Below are 18,566 nucleotides of genomic sequence, written 5' to 3'. Positions count from 1 at the left end.
TGTAGTGTTTTTTTATGTTCGTTGGAATTCACATTCTTAGATACCACCGCATTGACCAAGGCCTGCTAGCAATCCTGCTTTCGGCGCAAGGTCATTTTGCAGAAGCGGTCAAACCATGGTTGGGACCTGCAACCGAGAGGCACAGAGGAGGATGGAATGAAGAGTTCCGTACCTTGCAGTACCACATCAGCAACAGCCATATGCTAAGGCGAAGTCGTGAACAGAATCTCCCTGCATGATCGGTGCTACAAATAAATGATCTTATCTTACGTGAGCCTAGCCATTCGGCGTGGTGGGCGTTAAAGTCGTCAACAAACACGTTCTCTGCAGTGGGGATCTGCTCCAACACGGAATCTGTAGCCTGGGTTTGAGAGGTAAGATGTATCAGCCAGAGCCTGTGTCACGGTTAATATCGGCAGTTAAATTTGAGCGAAGCCCCCTGATGTTGCAAAAGTCTACAGCGAATGTGGAGTCAGCACAGGTTTGCCCCCTCCAAAATACGCGGGGCAGCCACTATTAGATACAGGCCCTAATTGTGGACGCCCAGGGACGGATTCTCCAGGACTACAGAGCCTGGTACCGTCCTGGAGTAGAGTATTTTTAGTCAGTGCTGCCATTTGCATCTGAGAGGGGGGGTTAGGCCTCCGGATACCCCACATACCGGACGTAACACAGCGGCAAAGCCGCTATTTCACGCCGGTTTCAAGTGAGAGAGTGGTTATGCTCCGGATGTGCCTAATTCGGTTGCGTCCGTGAGGACCCAACATGGCACTACCACTCCTAAAACGTATTTATGTTATCGAAAATTCTAATTAAGACTTGAGCCATTTACATGATATGTTATCTACTTCACTATTACAAACAACACGCATGGTGTAATTACCTGCTCTCGTGTCTCGTAAATATACTAAACACACCTGACGTGTAATATCATCACTCGGTTGGTCTGGATGTTAAACACAATATCTGTGTTTCAGCACTCAATGTGTTAATCATCTTTTCGTTTTCTTCGTATTTCAGCAAGTGTGCAATCACAAACAATAAAACAGCTCTATACAAAAGGAATTGCTTTTATTATAAGAATATTACAATTAACATTTATTTAAATATAAAAATAGTGTATTAATTTGTGATAACCACAACCATGTAAGTAAATTATTATATCAATATAAAAAAAGCTTTTCAATGTTCTATCTAAAAAACTGCATATAAATAAATTACGACAGTTTGTTTTATTTTTATTGTCAAAGACAAAATGAATGTATATCACATATCTTAAAATATGAGTAAAAATTATTTGAGAATGTTCGATCACAATATCTAAAAATAATAAATTACTAATACCTAAATTAAAAAAAAATATAATAAAAGGAATGTGAGTCTAAATTAATATAAAACTTTAGCTTAATTTAGCTAATATACCTATTTTGAGTTACACAATATTAAATGCATATGTAAATAATAATAATATCCTTCATAAAACAACCAGAATAACAAAGTTAAAAATATATTCAATACATTGCATCCTATCACCTATATGCAATGCTTTTATATACAATAAGCATTCAAAAAATCTTTGCAGAATGAATGAGTAGGTAACTGTTTAAATAGAAATAGTAAACATTGTTTTTGTTAATGTACTTGTAAAAATTGATCTTTGAAATTATATAAATGCACTTAAATTAACTAAATAAGATTTTTATTAGTTATATTGTTGTGAAACTAAACAAAAATAATTGTAAAATCAAACATATTATATATGGAATCTACACAAATTTTTGAGATTTAGCAACTGTAAGAGTTTAGCATTATCAAGATTATCGTTTACTCTTCTTAATACTTTTACTCATCTTTATAAATAAAATTTAATATCTTCATCTAAGTATAACATTTAGTAAAAACCAACAAAATAATATAAAACTTCATATTGTATTAAGAAAAATATAATATACTGTATTTCTTTAAATGTGCAAATTAACTGATCTTCTGATGATACTGATAATTCTTAAACATTTCAAAATTCTCCTTCCTCACAATTTTTTTATGAAATTATAAGCATGCATAAAAATAAAATAAATGGTAAAAAATAACAAAACCATAATATATACTACAAATTAACTCAGTGAGAATTAAACTTTTAGAGTTGGAATTTCCCCAGGTCCACTCTTTTTGATGACTTTCAAGTTCTCTTTGATGGGTTTTGCTGTATCAGACATAAGCTCTTCTTTAACTGGAATGTGGTTGGGAACAGGTTTCTTTTGTTTTGATTGAGATTCATCACTAACCTTAGGTGCCTTATCATTGCTTTCAGTTTTCTTCTCGGGTAACTTATTTGAGCTAGCAGGAGTTGGTTTGTCATTAGACTTTTGAGTATTTGGTGTTTTTTGTTGAGCATTTTGTTCTACTTTGATATTTTCCTTAGATTTATCTGCAGAGGGCTTGTTATTTGGATTCTTATCTTTTTGTGGTGCCTTTTGAGATTCTTTAATCACTTTGGGTGCTGCTTGAGCGTTAACAGGGGCTTTCTCTGGCTTTACTTCAGCTTGTTTTTTGATTGGTTTTGCAGTTGTGGTTTCTTTAATCACTTTGGGTGCTGCTTGAGCGTTAACAGGGGCTTTCTCTGGCTTTACTTCAGCTTCTTTTTTGATTGGTTTTGCAGTTGTAGTTTCTTTAATCACTTTGGGTGCCGCTTGAGCGTTAACAGGGGCCTTCTCTGGCTTTACTTCAGCTTCTTTTTTGATTGGTTTTGCAGTTGTGGTGACTTTTGGTTTTTCTGTCGTAGTTTCAGGTTTCACACTTTGCTTCTCGCCATTCAGTTTTTGCTCACGTACTACAGGCTTTGCTGTTGTTGTTTCTATTGTAATTTTATTTGGTTCATTATTGCTTTCTTTTACTTTGTTTTCGCTAGACTTCGACTGCTTTGTTTTAACTTCATTTTGTTTGTTACCTTTATTATCTTTAGCTAAGTAAGCTCTTTTCAGAAACTCGGGGGCTGGAACAGCGCCTACGAAATTTTGATGGTGGGGACAGCCAAGTAACAATTTATCATTATAAACGATAGCATCACTTATATGAGTAACACTGCCATCATTGTTATAATAAGCTTCTAAGACGTTTCCGCTCCAATCAAGCAGAACTAAACCTGTTTCACCCGTAGATAACAATTTCAAACCGCCAAAATGTCCAATCTGTAAACATATATATGAAATAAAAAAAAAATGATAAAAGTTTACATAGCATAGCTCATTTATTTTCTATTTTAATCAGAAGCCTTTTGAGAGCTGCATATATAGTGATTGTTAAAATGTGTTAAAAATCACTTTCTATAAGCTCGATCAAAATTAAATCAAGATTAAACAAAGGCTCTTGAAAATGATATTGCAAATTAAGAATCAAACCATTTAATGGGCTTTTGGACTCCCAGTACAATAATAAAAATAATTATAGAAACTGGTAAGTCATTGACATTAATATACTATGTCTCATATGTATATATAAACAAGACTCACAATCGCATACTCAAAGGTCAAAAATGTCTGAGCGGCTTTGTATATACACATTAACTTATACAGATAACATTAACACATTCATTCAAATTAACACCTTATTTCATGGTGGTAATGTACAAAGTCTATTGTCGCTCATAAGAAGCTTATTGAATAAGGCAAAACACATTTTGTCATATAGCGATATATTTTGTTTTAGCAATTGAAATGTAATTAATTAGGAAAATGATTAAAAACGTCAAGTTACTTATATATTTTTTTTAATTTAAAGAGGCACTTAACTGAAATACGACACTGATTTGATTCAATGTTTTGGACAGTTTTTCACTGAACAGTCATTGCGTGGCGTTGCATTCAAAGCGCGGTCAAACAAACAACTGAACGAAAACTCTGCCTAATAGACGCGTAGGCAGAGTTTTGATTCAGAAAATTTTTGAGTGTGATTATGAGCCTGGTTGTTTATTTTACGTCAATTTGGTAAGTATGTACTTATTAACTTACTTTATATACTATATCCTCAAATATGGGATGAGGAAACTGAGTGTTTAGGTACTCAAAAGGCAGCTCTAGTAGTCTGAATACGCGTGCAAACAGTTTCCTCACGATAGGAGCTGGAGCAAGACTTCTCATGAGCAGGGGATTATTTGCATCAAATACTAAATACAAAGCGACCTGAACACCAGAGCCATCTGGCAAGACACGGATGTTATCGGGAACACCTGAAATAAGATATGGATTATTTAAATACCCATGATGCATTTGATAGTGACTTTATTTTCTCAACACAATTAGACAATGGTACATTAAAATGCAATTATCACTTATAATGAAATACTAAAAGACTGCAGCCTAAACCAATTCTTTCAAATTCACGGGTGAGTAAATAATAAAAACAAAATTGCGTTTCACGTTATTCGAAAAGAAAGTATTAAAGATATGTGTATGGATGTGTGTATATGTCGCAGGGTTATGATAAAAACAGTAATTTGGTCAAATTTCGGAAGATGTTAAAATAACAACATGATTTTATCATTTCTCGAAACAAATCTAGTGATTTGACCAACCCATTCAATCTAACCTGTCCGTGTCGGAGTATGTCTCAAGTCTGATGCTCGTTTCGCGCGCTTTTACATCCTAAGTTCTAGTCGCATCACTCATTGTCATTTCACGGAACCAACCCTGGCATTTGATCAAATCTCTGTTATTATCATTTCCCTGCGACATATATATTATTGTAGGTCTGTCTATGTGTGTCTTAGTTGGCATGAGTGCATACGTCTTAAGATGATTAGATCTATTTGAACTAATACTCCCATATGATCGTAGGTAAGTTGTTTTATCTACTCAGTAATGCATGATTTACGTTTGCAGTATAATATATTTGAAAAAATTTCCTCACCCTAATATGGGCACTATTATTTCGTCGATATTAATTATCATTAACTTTTATTAATAACACGCAATTAAGTATCTTATAAAAATACTTAATTGCGTATTATAATATTTTACCATCGAGCGCCCACCACTATCACTGCGTAGCTTTCGTCGAATCTTTTCGAATAACTTAACTTTTTAGTTGGCTTGGCTAACATAATTATATGTACAACATGTTTCGTTTCTTAAAATAAATATTTCATGTACAGATACGGGCGCATTTAATTTACATTGCATTTGATTGCATTATTATCACCTTTAAATTTAGAATAAATGCCCGCTATTACAATTTACAACAACATACTTCCTTTTTTTTATGGAATAGGAGGACAAACGAGCGTACGAGTCACCTGTTGTTAAGTGATCACCGCCGCCCACAATCTCTTGCAACACCAGAGGGATCACAGGAGCGTTGCCGGCCTTTAAGGAAGGTGTAGGTACGCGCTTTTTTTGAAGGTACCCATGTCGTATCGTCCCGGAAACACCGCACAAGGAAGCTCATTCCACAGTTTTGTAGTACGTGGAAGGAAGCTCCTTGAAAACCGCACTGTGGAGGACCGCCACACATCCAGATGGTGAGGATGTGTGGATGTGAGGATTCCTTCACCTAATAATGATTTATCAAGTAAAAGCATTAAGATTACGTATCTTATAACGGGTAATAAGTTACTTAATAAGCCATTAAATAAGAGTTATTTCCAAATAAATATTTTGTTTAATATTGATGCCATTATTTTAAATAATACTCTTATATGTCAAACAAAATAACAACAAGGCGGTACTATGTACGGAGACCATTTCTTTTAAGGGGGTTGGTTCTACTTCTGTTTATTTCATATCTAAAGTGAAACATTTTCTATACAAAAAGTATCTGAAAAAAAAAGGTATATAGACAAAAGGGGGATGATTCTTTATGACAGTAAGGGACGAGACGAGCAGGACATTCAGATGATGGTAATTGATGCGCCCTGTACATTACAATGCAGTGCCGCTCAGGATTCTTGAAAACCCCAAAAACTCGGAGCGGCACCATAACTGCGCTCGTCACCTTGAGACATAAACAGACCCACACACACAAACACACGGCGCCCTTCAGACTGAAACACAGTAATGTTATATACTACTATATATAAATACATTACTGCTTCACGGCAAAAATAGGAGTCGTTATCTGTTACCACGTGGTTAACAGCAGCCGTTGTAGGCCATTGGAAATGTAAGGTCAGAGGAATTATTAGTAGATATGTATGGAGTATTTTAGACGAATTATAGGTTAGATGGGTGATCTTCGGATTATTGTTAAACACTCTGTGATCACAGCCCCAGCAATCAGCTGTGTTTGTTTACATTGATTGCATACCAAATTAAAGGTACCCATATAAATTAATAATACAATTCATATTATTGATATAAACTGTCTTATTTAGAACACTATTCGGGCTACACCTGTGTAAACATGTACCAATGTAACACAGTGTATTTTATTCAGTTATTAGTGTGGCTTGAGCGATTGTTAATATGATTTCTAACACCTTCGGATTTATTATTCTAATAAATTGTTTTATTTTTGTAACAACTCAAGAAATATTTGAAACGGATGTCAATATGAGAATAGACGCTGGAACACGGACGTGTGTATTCGAAAAAGGCAACGCCGGACAAATATTGGAGTTCTATTACCAAGTGCTTGACGGTCAACATGGTGATTTAGACATATCGGCTGATGTTTTTGACCCACGTGGAAACAGACTTGTTGCTGATAATAGAAAATCCCAAAGTTCTGTTATTATACAATTGGAACACAGCGGAGATTATGTTTTCTGTTTGGACAACACACATAGTTTGATAAATTCTAAACTTGTATATTTATCAATAACAATTGAAGATGAGAAGGGTCAGGAGGGTGAAGTAACTGTAGTAGATGATAATTATGAAGAGGAAATTTTGGAATGGGTCGGAATAGATGAAAATGGAGCCAGCTACAGTATTGAAGTTGAGAAGATAGTACAGTCACTAACACATACTCTCAAAATCATTGTGAAAGCAAAGCATCTGTTAGATAAATACAGTGCAAATAAAAGTAGAGATGTTCATCTTGCTGCAGAAGACATATTTATTGTTGATGCTTGGTCGCTATTTCAAATTTCTTTTATGATGTGCGTTGGCTTCACTCAGGTTTACTTAATAAAAAGATTGTTTAACAAACCATGCGACTACAATCATCATCTTTAAGATCAAAGGGTGTGAATACTTTTACGATGATTGCATAATATTGAGTTTTGTTATCTGACAGAATTTACTTTTAAATATACGGAATGACATTTTCATGTATTTTTATGTCTTTTTCGATTTTATAAGTTAATAAAACGTAAATAATTATATTACATAAATTATTTAATTGTCTGTAATCTGCTAATCTCCATAATATGAACATTAACTTTGATATGTATTAATTTTTTTGCATTTGTAACATTTACAACAACTTGCTAACACTTACACACAAATAGATATTGGACGCAATATCGTATTATCTATATCTCCTAATGCTAAATATTTGGTTTATAACACTTTGTTTTAAAGTGATATCCCTTCACTTGTGGGATTACTTATAAAAATTTAATTAGTAACCAAAATTTATGAACGATACGGTTATGGAACCCGCAACTTCTCGGGTTCCGTCCGGGTGCTATTACCAACTGAGCCAACCGTTCGAGTAACGCATGGATCATAAATCTTGGTATGTCTTGTTCACATTTGAAAGAGCGACATCTCAAGTAAATTTCCTAATATGCAATTATTGGGGTTGAGTAGGTTATCAACTGTAAAGTAGATCCTGTAGATGGAGCCACAAACTGAGAGTTGAACGAGACATACCAAGATTCACGTTCCATGCGTCACTCGAACGGTTGGCTCAGTTGCTAACATCGCTCGGACGGAACCCGAGAGATCACAGGTTCGAGTCCCGCATCGTTCATAAATTTTGGTCCCAAATTTAATTTGTTTTATAGTTTACACTATCCATATGAAAAATCAGATATAGATGTAATTTTATCAACTTTCTCATGGGTATAAAACAAAAACATAATTAAGTGGCACTGTATTCATATTAATGTGAATTTTAATGTATACTCATGACCTTCGAGCGTTTAGAAACATGTTTCATTCATAAGAATGAATTAATGTTTCTCATAGATAAAAAGATTTCGTGAATGTACTTTGTTATTCTAAACGTTAAAGAGCAAAAAATAAAATTAACCATTGTTAATTTTATTTTTTGCTCATTTATCATTATAAATGCAGGCTTTTATGATGTACTACATGACTAAAAATTCGACATAGAGTGTCAGCTTATTCTGGTGCCAGCTAGAGTATTTAACAAATTGATGATTAGAGAAAAAATAATAAAAAAATGGATAGTTAAAGTTGTAACTTTTTCAAAAATCCTTGAAATTTGAGCCCCTATAAAATAATTTTAGTTTAGTACAGTTGCGACAGCTTTGAAAATTTAATTGTTAAAAATTATTATTTTTAGTATAACATGTATTTACCCTTTTATAACATTATCCCAGAAAATGTTAAAACAAATGTGTTTAAGACCTTAAAAAATCCATAAGAAAATTTAATAATGTTTTTTTCTTAATGATACCACATCTTAGGAACAGAGGCGTGCATTTGCCTTCTAGCACTGGATCTAACTAGTCATAGTTGAGCTTTAGAATAAGCAAAGTTTGCTTACCGTAGGTATTTAGTATGTAGTAGTAGGTATTTAGCTTCACGGCACCTATTTCTGCCATGAAGCAGTAATGTGTAAGCAATACTGCTTTGTTTTGCTGTGTGTCGGTCTGAAGGGCGCCGTAGCTAGTGAAATTACTGGACAAATGAGACTTAACATCTTGTCTCAAGGTGACGAGCGCAGTTGTGGTGCCGCTCAGAATTTTTAGGGGTTTCAAGAATCCTGAGCGGCACTGCATTGTAATGGGCAGGGCGTATCAATTATCATCAGCTGAACGTACTGCTCGTCTTGTCCCTTATTTTCATAAAAAAAATCTAGCAAAAGGAAAAATTTATGAGTGTTCAATTAGAAGTTTGTTAATAAAATAACACAACTAAATTAACTTTAACCCTAGTGCTATATTTATTTTGGTTTATAACGAAGTAGGCACTGCCTAATTGCCTATATAATATGCACACCCCTGCATCGGAATGTAGTGACCACTCTCTTCAGGCTATTTAAAAACAATACTTTTACATAAATACTAGCTGACCCAGCAAACGTTGTATTGCCGATATTAAAATCGCGATACAAAAGTAACTGTTGATCGTAGATGGGTGAAAATTTGAAGTTGTATGTATTTTTTAATACTGACTCATAATCAAACAAATTAACATTTAGGGGGATGAAAAATACATGTTGTCCAATTCTCAGACCTACCCATTATGCACTCAAAATTTTATGAGAATCAGTCAATCCGTTTCGGAGGAGTTCAAAGTTTAACACCATGACATAAGAATTTTATATATTAGATTAAAATTCAATGTGTGTATGCTAGCGTCGTGCGTGTTTCATGTATAGAGTATATGTGTGTGACAGAGTGAGAGTGAGATATTTTGAGTGTACAAGTGTGACAAAACAAGCAAATAATATTCCAAATAATTTATTATTTAGTCATAACATGATGCAAAAGAACTCTGTATCATTTAAGTAGTGCAGCATGTGTGATGTGGAACATTACTCAAGTATGGGTGTTACTAAGCTTTTATTCTTACCTGGAAGTCCATCGTAGAACACTTCGGTTGTACCTTTCTTCGGCCCCGCAATATAATATTTAAGAAGCCTATATTTCAATGTTTCCACTAGAACAATAAAGCTGTTGTCAGGTGACACAGCAATTCCATTGGGAAACCAAATATTGTCCAGTAGAACTTTATTTTCCTTGGTGGCCAGATTATAGTAGAGTAATCTAAAAACATTTGAATTAAGTTAAAAAAAATGAACGAAGCTCTTCCTTAACTGTATGCAAACACAATTGAGGACCGTATAGCCCAGTGGTTAGTGATCCTGCCTACTGAGATAGAGGTCCATGGTTTGAATCCTGGTAGGTGCAAACATTTATATGATGAATATGGATGTTTGTGTCCGAGTTATGGAAGCTTATATGTATTTATTTAAGTAAGTATATTGTATTAAATAAAATGTTGTCTTGCACCCATAGTACAGACTATGCCTAGTTTGGGGCAAGATAATTTATGTAAAAGTGTGTTAATATTTAAAATTAGCTTTAAATATCAATGATGCCTCTTAGGTACATCTACACTTGTATGATAAGTGACATACCTAATACAACCCTAGTACTACATACTAGTTAAAAAAGTACAGAGCTATAGAAAAGACAAATCAAAACAAGCCAGGTTGAGAAAAAAAGACAGTGAAACTGGTAGTCGTTCAAACGTTAGTTATGCCAAAAAAAAGGGGACACCTAGAAAAGAGAACGACTGTTGTACTGGAAGAGGCCATAGAGTGCGGCTCATAAAGAAAAACAAATGTTGCACTATGGTCTCCATTATTATGTTTTGAGACCAAAAAATATATTTAAAACCTTTTTTAATGTTGGACTTACAAAAGGTAATAATAATTGTAGATAACTAATACATACCTATGATTAAACATACTGCTACACCCTACAAATACAGTGCTACAAAAGAATGTCTTAAATTCTGAGCAGAACTGCAATCACATTGTCATAAGATGTTACAACTCAATAGCCCAGTAATTTAAAAGCTACAGCACACTTTAAATCAAAACACAATACAGTACGGACATGAGCAGGAAATAAGGTACGGCTATGAGTAAATCACTATGCCATCTTTACTGAAGACATACAAATTATGAATGCCACAATAAAGTTCCAACCTATCAAGAGAAATCTTTGGTCATTTCAACTTTATTGTATCTTCTTTTCATGGTCACAATCTGCATTTCTGAAGGTCATTTCTGTAATTCAAGGTTATCGTAAGTTGGTAAAGCCTTCCACTCGTTTCGGTCGTCGGCCTTCCTTATTGGGGTCGTAAGTGGTGAGCCAGCGTCTAGGTGATCGTCCGCGTGGTCTTTTTCCCTCCACCTTGCCTATAACTATCAGTTTGTCTAAATTGCTGGGAAGGCGGTCGGGCAATGTGGCCAAAATACCTCAAGATCTTTTGATAGCAAATTGTTTTTTTTTATGACAAGGGACAAGACAGGCAGGGCTTTCAGCTGATGGTAGTTAAAATGCCCTGCCCATTACAATGCAGTGCCACTCGGGATTCTTGAATTACGAAAAAATTCTGAGGGGCACTACAACTGTGCTCGTCACCTTGAGACATAAGATGTTAAATCTAACTCTCTAATTTCTAAAGTCTAATTTGCCCAGTAATTTCACTACCTAAACCGCCCTTCAGAGAAATACAATAATGCTCACACATTACTGCTTCACGGCAGAAATAGGCGCCGTTGTGGTACCCATAATCTAGCCGGCATCCTGTGCAAAGGAGCCTCCCACTGGTATTGTGGACAATCTAGGGCCAATACGCATTAGCTTTTTTGTATATAATGTTGAATTAATACATATGAATTCAATAATGGCAATGCGTTTGTCCACTTTATTTCTGCTATAATACATGAATAAGTTTTTGAGATTATTTTATGTGATGTACTTTAAGATAATTTTTGTATGGAATGGAAAAAAAGCTTAAGGTTTACCTGCTGGTAGGTGATCATCACTGATCATACCATCATTAAACCCAAGGAATTGCAGAAGTATGGCGTTTTCAATAAGTGTATGTATTTTTTTAAAGAGGATAGTAGGATAAAGAATAGGTAAATCCTTGAAAAAACAGGCTATTTTAAGGTTCACAACAAAATTGTCATTCATCATTTGGGGGACCGAAAAATGTATATTTGTTAGTTTCTTGACATACTATTATGATTGTGCCCCCAGTTTGAACCACATCTGCCTATGTGGCAATGTGTTTACATTCATATGCATGTTTATTTGAATCCTTATAAGATCAGTGATTCTCTTGTGATTTTTCTTGTAATACAAAAGAGTATTAGGGGTTATCACACATATATATATATATATATGTCATACATATAATATAATAATAATATTGACACACTTTTTACACAAATTATCTTGCCCCAAATTAAGCATGTATAGCCTGTGTTATGGGTTGCAAGACAACAATATTGTTAATACAATAAACTTACTTAAACATACATAAATATTCATTCATCATATAAATGCTAGCACCTACCGGGATTTGAACCCAGGACATCATAGTAGGAAGGATCGCTAACCACTTGGCTATACAGGTCGTCATATATATATATATATACATATGTTTCCTAGTTGTCTTCTATAAAAAAAAGAAGTTACAAATGATTCTACATACAACAATATATCAATCAACAATTATAGAGATTACATAATACAATAATATGCACCATTATTAAAAATATATTATATTATATTTTGATTTAAAATAATAAACAATAACAATGTTATCAATAATTGATAACACTAACTTACCTTCCAGAAGGATCAGATAAAGTAGTGAAAACACCGTCTTTTAACATAAAATCTGCACTTGAGTCAGTCCAGTATAACCCATTGTTATTATCCAATGCAACCGAATTGAACAGTTTTGTTGTTCTACCCTCAATTTGAGTTTGTGGTGATACTAAAAGTTGCTTTTTATCACTTTTGAGATCAACTTTCCAAATACCGTAATATGCATCTGCTACATACATATAATTGTTTCTCTCATCTATTATAAAACCAAGTGGCCTTCCACAAATATGTTCTTGAGCTAAGCCCGCTGGAAAATGACATTATCATTAAATAAGTAAAGCAATAGTCATAATGTGTTTCTGGCGCCATACAGAACAAGGGAAGAGAACACAATATAATTAATACCACTTGTATGGGAAATATCATTAACACCATATACTTTGAGATGATAATTTTGAGCAGGATGTGTCACCCAAATGAAAGAATAAAAGACCAGGCTGTCAGGCCTGGTATCCACCACAGTGGGGAGGAGATAAGCCGCAAAGCTGTCAGGTTACATCCACCAAACAGTGAAGAGATGTAAGCTGTGCATATTGGAGATGTGAGAGATCAAAATCAGTGAAGTGATGTGCAATGTCAGGTCCATCAAGCAAATAACGCTTTCGTGTGTGCGAGGCGTGGGGAGAAGGCAGCGAGGAAAGGGGCACGGGTGCTGCCCGGCCACCCGCCAAAATGCATTCCGCTTCAATGCTCAACGCGGCACAAAATTCTGTAGAAAAATGAGACCTCTCCTCTCTGCTTGATCTATTTCCACCGAAGTTAAGCAGAGAGGAGATGTGGAAATAACGAAATCCGAGTGGTTATCAAAACAAATCTCCTCTCCGCTTTGGTGGATACTAGGTCTTAGATTAGCTTAGCTTTACTAGCTGCAATCGCGATACAAAAGTAACTGTTGATCATAGATGGGTGAAATTTGAAGTTGTTTGTATTTTTTAATGCTGACTAATAATCAAAAAAATTTAAAAAAAAATTCGTGTGAACCACTCTTAACATTGAGGGGGATGAAAAATGAGATGAGATGTTGTCCGATTCTCAGACCTACCCAATATGCACTCAAAATTTCATGAGAATCGGTCAAGCCGTTTCGGAGTAGTTCAAAGTTTAACACCATGACACAAGAATTTTATATATAAGATAAATGAGGTATGACTTGACCTAACCTAACATTTATTATAATATGTATATGTTACTAAATAGTATTTAAACAGTTTTATGATATAATACTATCATAAATTTTATTTATTATGATATTAAATATATTTTTATTACTCTACACCACTTAATTATGGTAACAGAATCTTATTCTTTATTCATTAAGAATACAGAATTCACTTACATGAGAAATTTCACGATATAAACAATAGGTATGTCTTAATTACTTCTTGGTGCTCGATATAGTAGACGATTTGAATTTCGTAAAATATTTGCACATTTTTGTGAAACATATTTGTGTATGTATATTGTTTGTAAGTATATTTGTTATTAATAAACAAGTATTTTAAATGAATGTTTGAGTAAAATTTTGTAATTTGTTTATTTTGTAAAGATTTTCAGTTGGTGTTAAGTAATTATAATTAAATAGTAACCTTTAACATCGTTTATTTTGGGCTCTTTGTACTAGTTTTACATTATTTTTTTTCTGCTGAGCTAAAGAACTCCACCGGATAATCAATGTGGGGTTTAACATGTGTATTATAGAAAAGGTAACACAGTTTTTGTGGAAGACATAGTGTTATACTAACATTTCATTTATTTCCTTATTCCTTAAGTCAAAAAACTTCATTTAGGTGTATTGACATTTATAAGTGCCTTTTCCTTGTAGGTCAAGACCTACATGAATAGTGATTTTTATTTGATTTGTCTACAACATAGGTTCTCAACATGGGCGGTAACGCCCCCTTGTGGGTGTTTGAAACTTTCGGGGGGGCAGTAGAAGACCCAGAGAAAATTAGTTGGCATTGAGATGGCGCAGATGGTGGGTAGATTAAAAAATATAGTGTAAAAAGGCGAAAAAATATACGAAAATACTCTCAAAGTGGGCAGTGAGCAAAATAAGGTTGAGAAACTATGGTCTACAAGATACCTGTGACAATTATGAAACTGAAAGCTATATACCATTAATCACCACTTTGTTGAAGTTGTGCTTAAAAATAAGATATAAAAAATTGATTGCCACCAGTTCCACATTAGTCACCAAATAGTAACAATTATACAAAAGATATCAAATTTATACAAAAGTTATAAAATATTAAATAATACTCACTGCAAGGCTTTCCAATTTTGGTCACAAAGGTAACATGACCACCAGGAGACAATTTAACAATTTCACCAGTCGCAAGAGATGTGTATATTTCATTTTTCCAAACCTGAAAAGCTTCTGGCCCCAACAAATTGTTTTTGTACAACTTTTGTACATTATTTAAGGCACTATTTGGTGATAATTGGTCAGTCTTCTCTTTGGTTGGCACTAAACTAGAAAATAATAATAGGTTACTCGCATGTAAAATATAACGGGACTTGTGTAATTATTGTTGTTGCGTTGTAATAAAGTATAGATCACTTACGTAATGCTTGAAAACTTCGTGTAAGGTGGAAGATTCGGAATAAGGACAATAAGAACAGCCAAAGCCGCTAAATATAAGCTTATCCGAAATATCTTTTTAAATATAAAAGTTAAAATCCCCATTTTTTTATATATTTTATCATGAATTATAAATTATTGTTTATGTAAAAAGCTTTCTCAAATTAAACTAAACCTGATTTTTTTAAGTAACCAAACCTATATTTATCAATTTATATCAAAAAACATTTTCTATTTCTAACTTTAGAAATGAAGTTTGAACTTGTGAGTTGTGTGTCCACAGAACACTATTGGTCTTACTCGTTTGAACTTTGAAACTATAGTACTGAGGTAGATAGTGTAACATGTATGTATTGAATATTGATCACGTATTGATTTATATTTAATGGTGCCACTTCACAAGTATACATACAACGAGCACCTCGTTAGAGTAAAAGTGTTCTGTGACCCTAGCCCTACGTGTAAGGGTGAACTACGTGTATACTGTATAGCACGACTTTCGATTTAGGACGTGGCTTACTGGCTAGGTACTCACTACTCACTAGTCACTACTAGCTACTTTGCTAGCAGTATGTCACAAAACAAACCCTCCATAAACTTATAGTATAATTTACATCCTCTTTGCTGGCCACGGTACGCGACGTGGCGGTATATAACTTATTAACGTCACTGGAAAGGCAAAAGTGCATTTTATAGTAATAATGTTCTGTGATTTTACAGGAGAGTGATTCAAACTTTTTTTTGTTCAAACTGGCATATCTCTTTTTCTTGTATTCCAATTTAAATATTCTAAAGGGCGAATAAATCTTTATTAAAGTAGTATCTATGTTTTTAAATAGACATATTGCATATTATTCTAGTACTTCCGAAGATAGTGTCGTCATTAATGTTCTCACCACTTCGTAAGCCAAAAACACTTATCTCCTATCCTATAAACATATTCGTATACAGTAAAGCATAAATATTAATCACTAACATCCATTGGTACATTTAGGAACAGTTTTAGTCAGCCAGAATAATAAAGTTTTAGTCATTATTACTTAAAAGTAGTAATTGAGTCACAGAACACTATTTACGAGTTTACGGTTTAATTGAATCACAAATTTAACTAATGTTGCGTAGTGCAGGGTAGCGTAGAGAGTTGGCACGTATAGCGTAGATAGGGAAGCATAGCATAGTGTAGTGTAGGGTGGGGTCGGGAAGTGTCGTGTAAGTTATATTTTGAGGAGGAACGAACGATCAAATTTTTTTCATGGAAGAGGAGGACAAACGAGCGTACGGGTCACCTGATGTTAAGAGATCACCACCGCACACATTTTGCAACACCAGAATTCCTCTGGTTGGAGGAGTTCTGGTATTGAGACACAGGAGCGTTGCCGGCCTTTAAGGAAGGTGTACCATATCGTATCGTCCCGGAAACAACGCACAAGGAAGCTCTGCCATCCAGCTTGGTTGTACGTGGAAGAAAGTTCCTTGAAAACCACACTGTGGAGGAATGTCACACATCCGGATGGTGGGGATGATATCCTAACTAACGCAAGGTGAACTAGCCATTCATAGAACACGGGATCCATGACATCTCGAGGTGATCTGCGTTTCACTCGGACAAATGGCTTGTGCTCGTGAAACTAGGGTGCGCCAGACCAGATATGATAGCAATACTCCTTATGTGGCCGGACCAGAAATTTGAGCATCGAGCAGTGATTAAATTCCTAAGTAAAGAAGGAAATACGCCTACGCAGATTAGAGAGCGCATGTTAAAGGTGTTTGGTGATTCAAGTCCTTCTGAATTCGTCATAAAGTTTTGGTCGAAGCAATTTAAACATGGCCGTGAGAGCCTGGAAGACGAACCACGTAGTGGAAGGCCAATTTCTGCTGTTACCGCAGATAATGTTGAAAAGGTGAAGAACCTGATTCTTGCAGATCGGCGAATCAAGCAGTGGGAGATAGCCAGAGATGTGGGCATTAGCAAGGAACGAGTTCATGAAATTATTCACGAACATTTGGGCATGTCCAAGGTGAGCGCGCGTTGGGTCCCTTGAATGTTGACCCCCTTTGACAAACAAAGGCGAGTAGAATGTTGTCAGGCATTTCTAGACCTGGTCAAAGGTAAAGAAGAAGAGACTATCTCTCGAATTGTGACCTGTGATGAAACTTGGATTCGCCAGTGGGATCCGGAAAGCAAACAAGAGTCAATGCAATGGAAATTTAAAGGAGAAAAGCCGCCAAGGAAGTTCAAGGTTCGGCCGTCGGCTGGAAAACTAATGGCCACCGTATTTTGGGATGTCGAAGGGATTTTGATGATAGATTATTTGCCTAAAAATACAACAATGAATGCTGAATATTATGCAAACTTGCTTGACCAGCTTCGTGAACAAATCAAAGAAAAGCGGAGAGGCAAACTCAGCAAAGGTGTTCTGATTTTACAAGACAATGCTCCTGTACACACAGCCTTAACGGCGAGGTCAGCCCTGAGCAAAAACGGCTTCACAGAAATTAACCATCCACCTTATAGTCCAGATCTGGCTCCCTGTGACTATTTCTTATTCAAAGATTTAAAGAAAAAATTGAGGGGTCGCAGATTTTCGACGGACGAAGAAATGAAGGAGGCTGTGACTGACCATTTTGACGAGCAAAATAAAAATTACTATTATAACGGCATGATATCACTTATTTGCAAATGTCATAAGTGTATTTCACTTGCAGGAGACTATATAGAAAAATAAAAAAAAAACTAGCCATCAAAGTCTTTTCTTTCATAGTTAGGTAGATTACTTATCAGCCTCCCCTCGTATTTACCTAAAAAAATAGATCTATAGAAAAGAGACGTATCGACTAAACTGAAAAATGCCACCGCTAAAATGTCAATAACTTCTTAAATAATGCACAGATTGTCAAGAGACCTAGACCAATGTATAGAGGAAATAAAAACAAACTCAACGAAATATAAATCGCATTTTAGGTATTTTGGCGCTTTAGTACCTACTTTTGCCTTTCCACTTTCCAGTGACGATATGTATTTTGTACGGGAGTCGCGAGGCAAAGGAACTAGTCGAGAAAATAATATATTCATTGCTCGTCGCGCAGTGCATAGGTGTTAGAAACATGATAATTATCAATTATTTGTAATAATGGTTTTCGCAATTATACAATATTATTATTTATTATTTTGAAAACTGAGTTCATAGCTATGTATAATATAATTAGTATTCTTTAATTAAACATATAATACTATTTTTGAATAGTGAAGAGGATAGCGTCGACGAGAACTCAAACAAACTGGTGTCGAAGAATATTATATTATAGTAAAAGTAGGTAAACACGCTATCCGACAACTACGCCACACGGAGGGATGAGTAGTGTACTTTAAATGTTGAAAATAGAAGATTTCACTGAGAGAAGAGTTATTTCGTTGTTAAAAATGTATTAGAATGA

General features: G+C 34.8%; 2 protein-coding genes across 2 annotated transcripts; one reads left to right on the top strand and one right to left on the bottom strand.

The window, feature by feature from the left end:
* Window positions 1–1,054: 1,054 nt before the first annotated feature.
* Window positions 1,055–15,586, bottom strand: LOC126972334 (adipocyte plasma membrane-associated protein Hemomucin-like). Its single transcript, XM_050819013.1, has 6 exons — window positions 15,115–15,586; window positions 14,814–15,022; window positions 12,509–12,797; window positions 9,708–9,901; window positions 4,008–4,225; window positions 1,055–3,188 (listed from the first exon to the last, which is right to left on the bottom strand). The coding sequence occupies exons 1-6, from the start codon at window positions 15,234–15,236 to the stop codon at window positions 2,130–2,132; spliced, it is 2,091 nt and encodes a 696-aa protein (XP_050674970.1). The 5' UTR covers window positions 15,237–15,586; the 3' UTR covers window positions 1,055–2,129.
* LOC126972367 (transmembrane emp24 domain-containing protein 1-like) lies at window positions 6,373–7,265 on the top strand. The gene has a single exon (XM_050819065.1). The coding sequence runs from the start codon at window positions 6,459–6,461 to the stop codon at window positions 7,170–7,172; it is 714 nt and encodes a 237-aa protein (XP_050675022.1). The 5' UTR covers window positions 6,373–6,458; the 3' UTR covers window positions 7,173–7,265.
* Window positions 15,587–18,566: the final 2,980 nt, after the last annotated feature.

This window comes from Leptidea sinapis, chromosome 26, assembly GCF_905404315.1.
Source record: "Leptidea sinapis chromosome 26, ilLepSina1.1, whole genome shotgun sequence".
Classification (NCBI taxonomy): domain Eukaryota; kingdom Metazoa; phylum Arthropoda; class Insecta; order Lepidoptera; family Pieridae; genus Leptidea; species Leptidea sinapis.
This window is presented reverse-complemented; position numbering and strand designations above follow the sequence as displayed.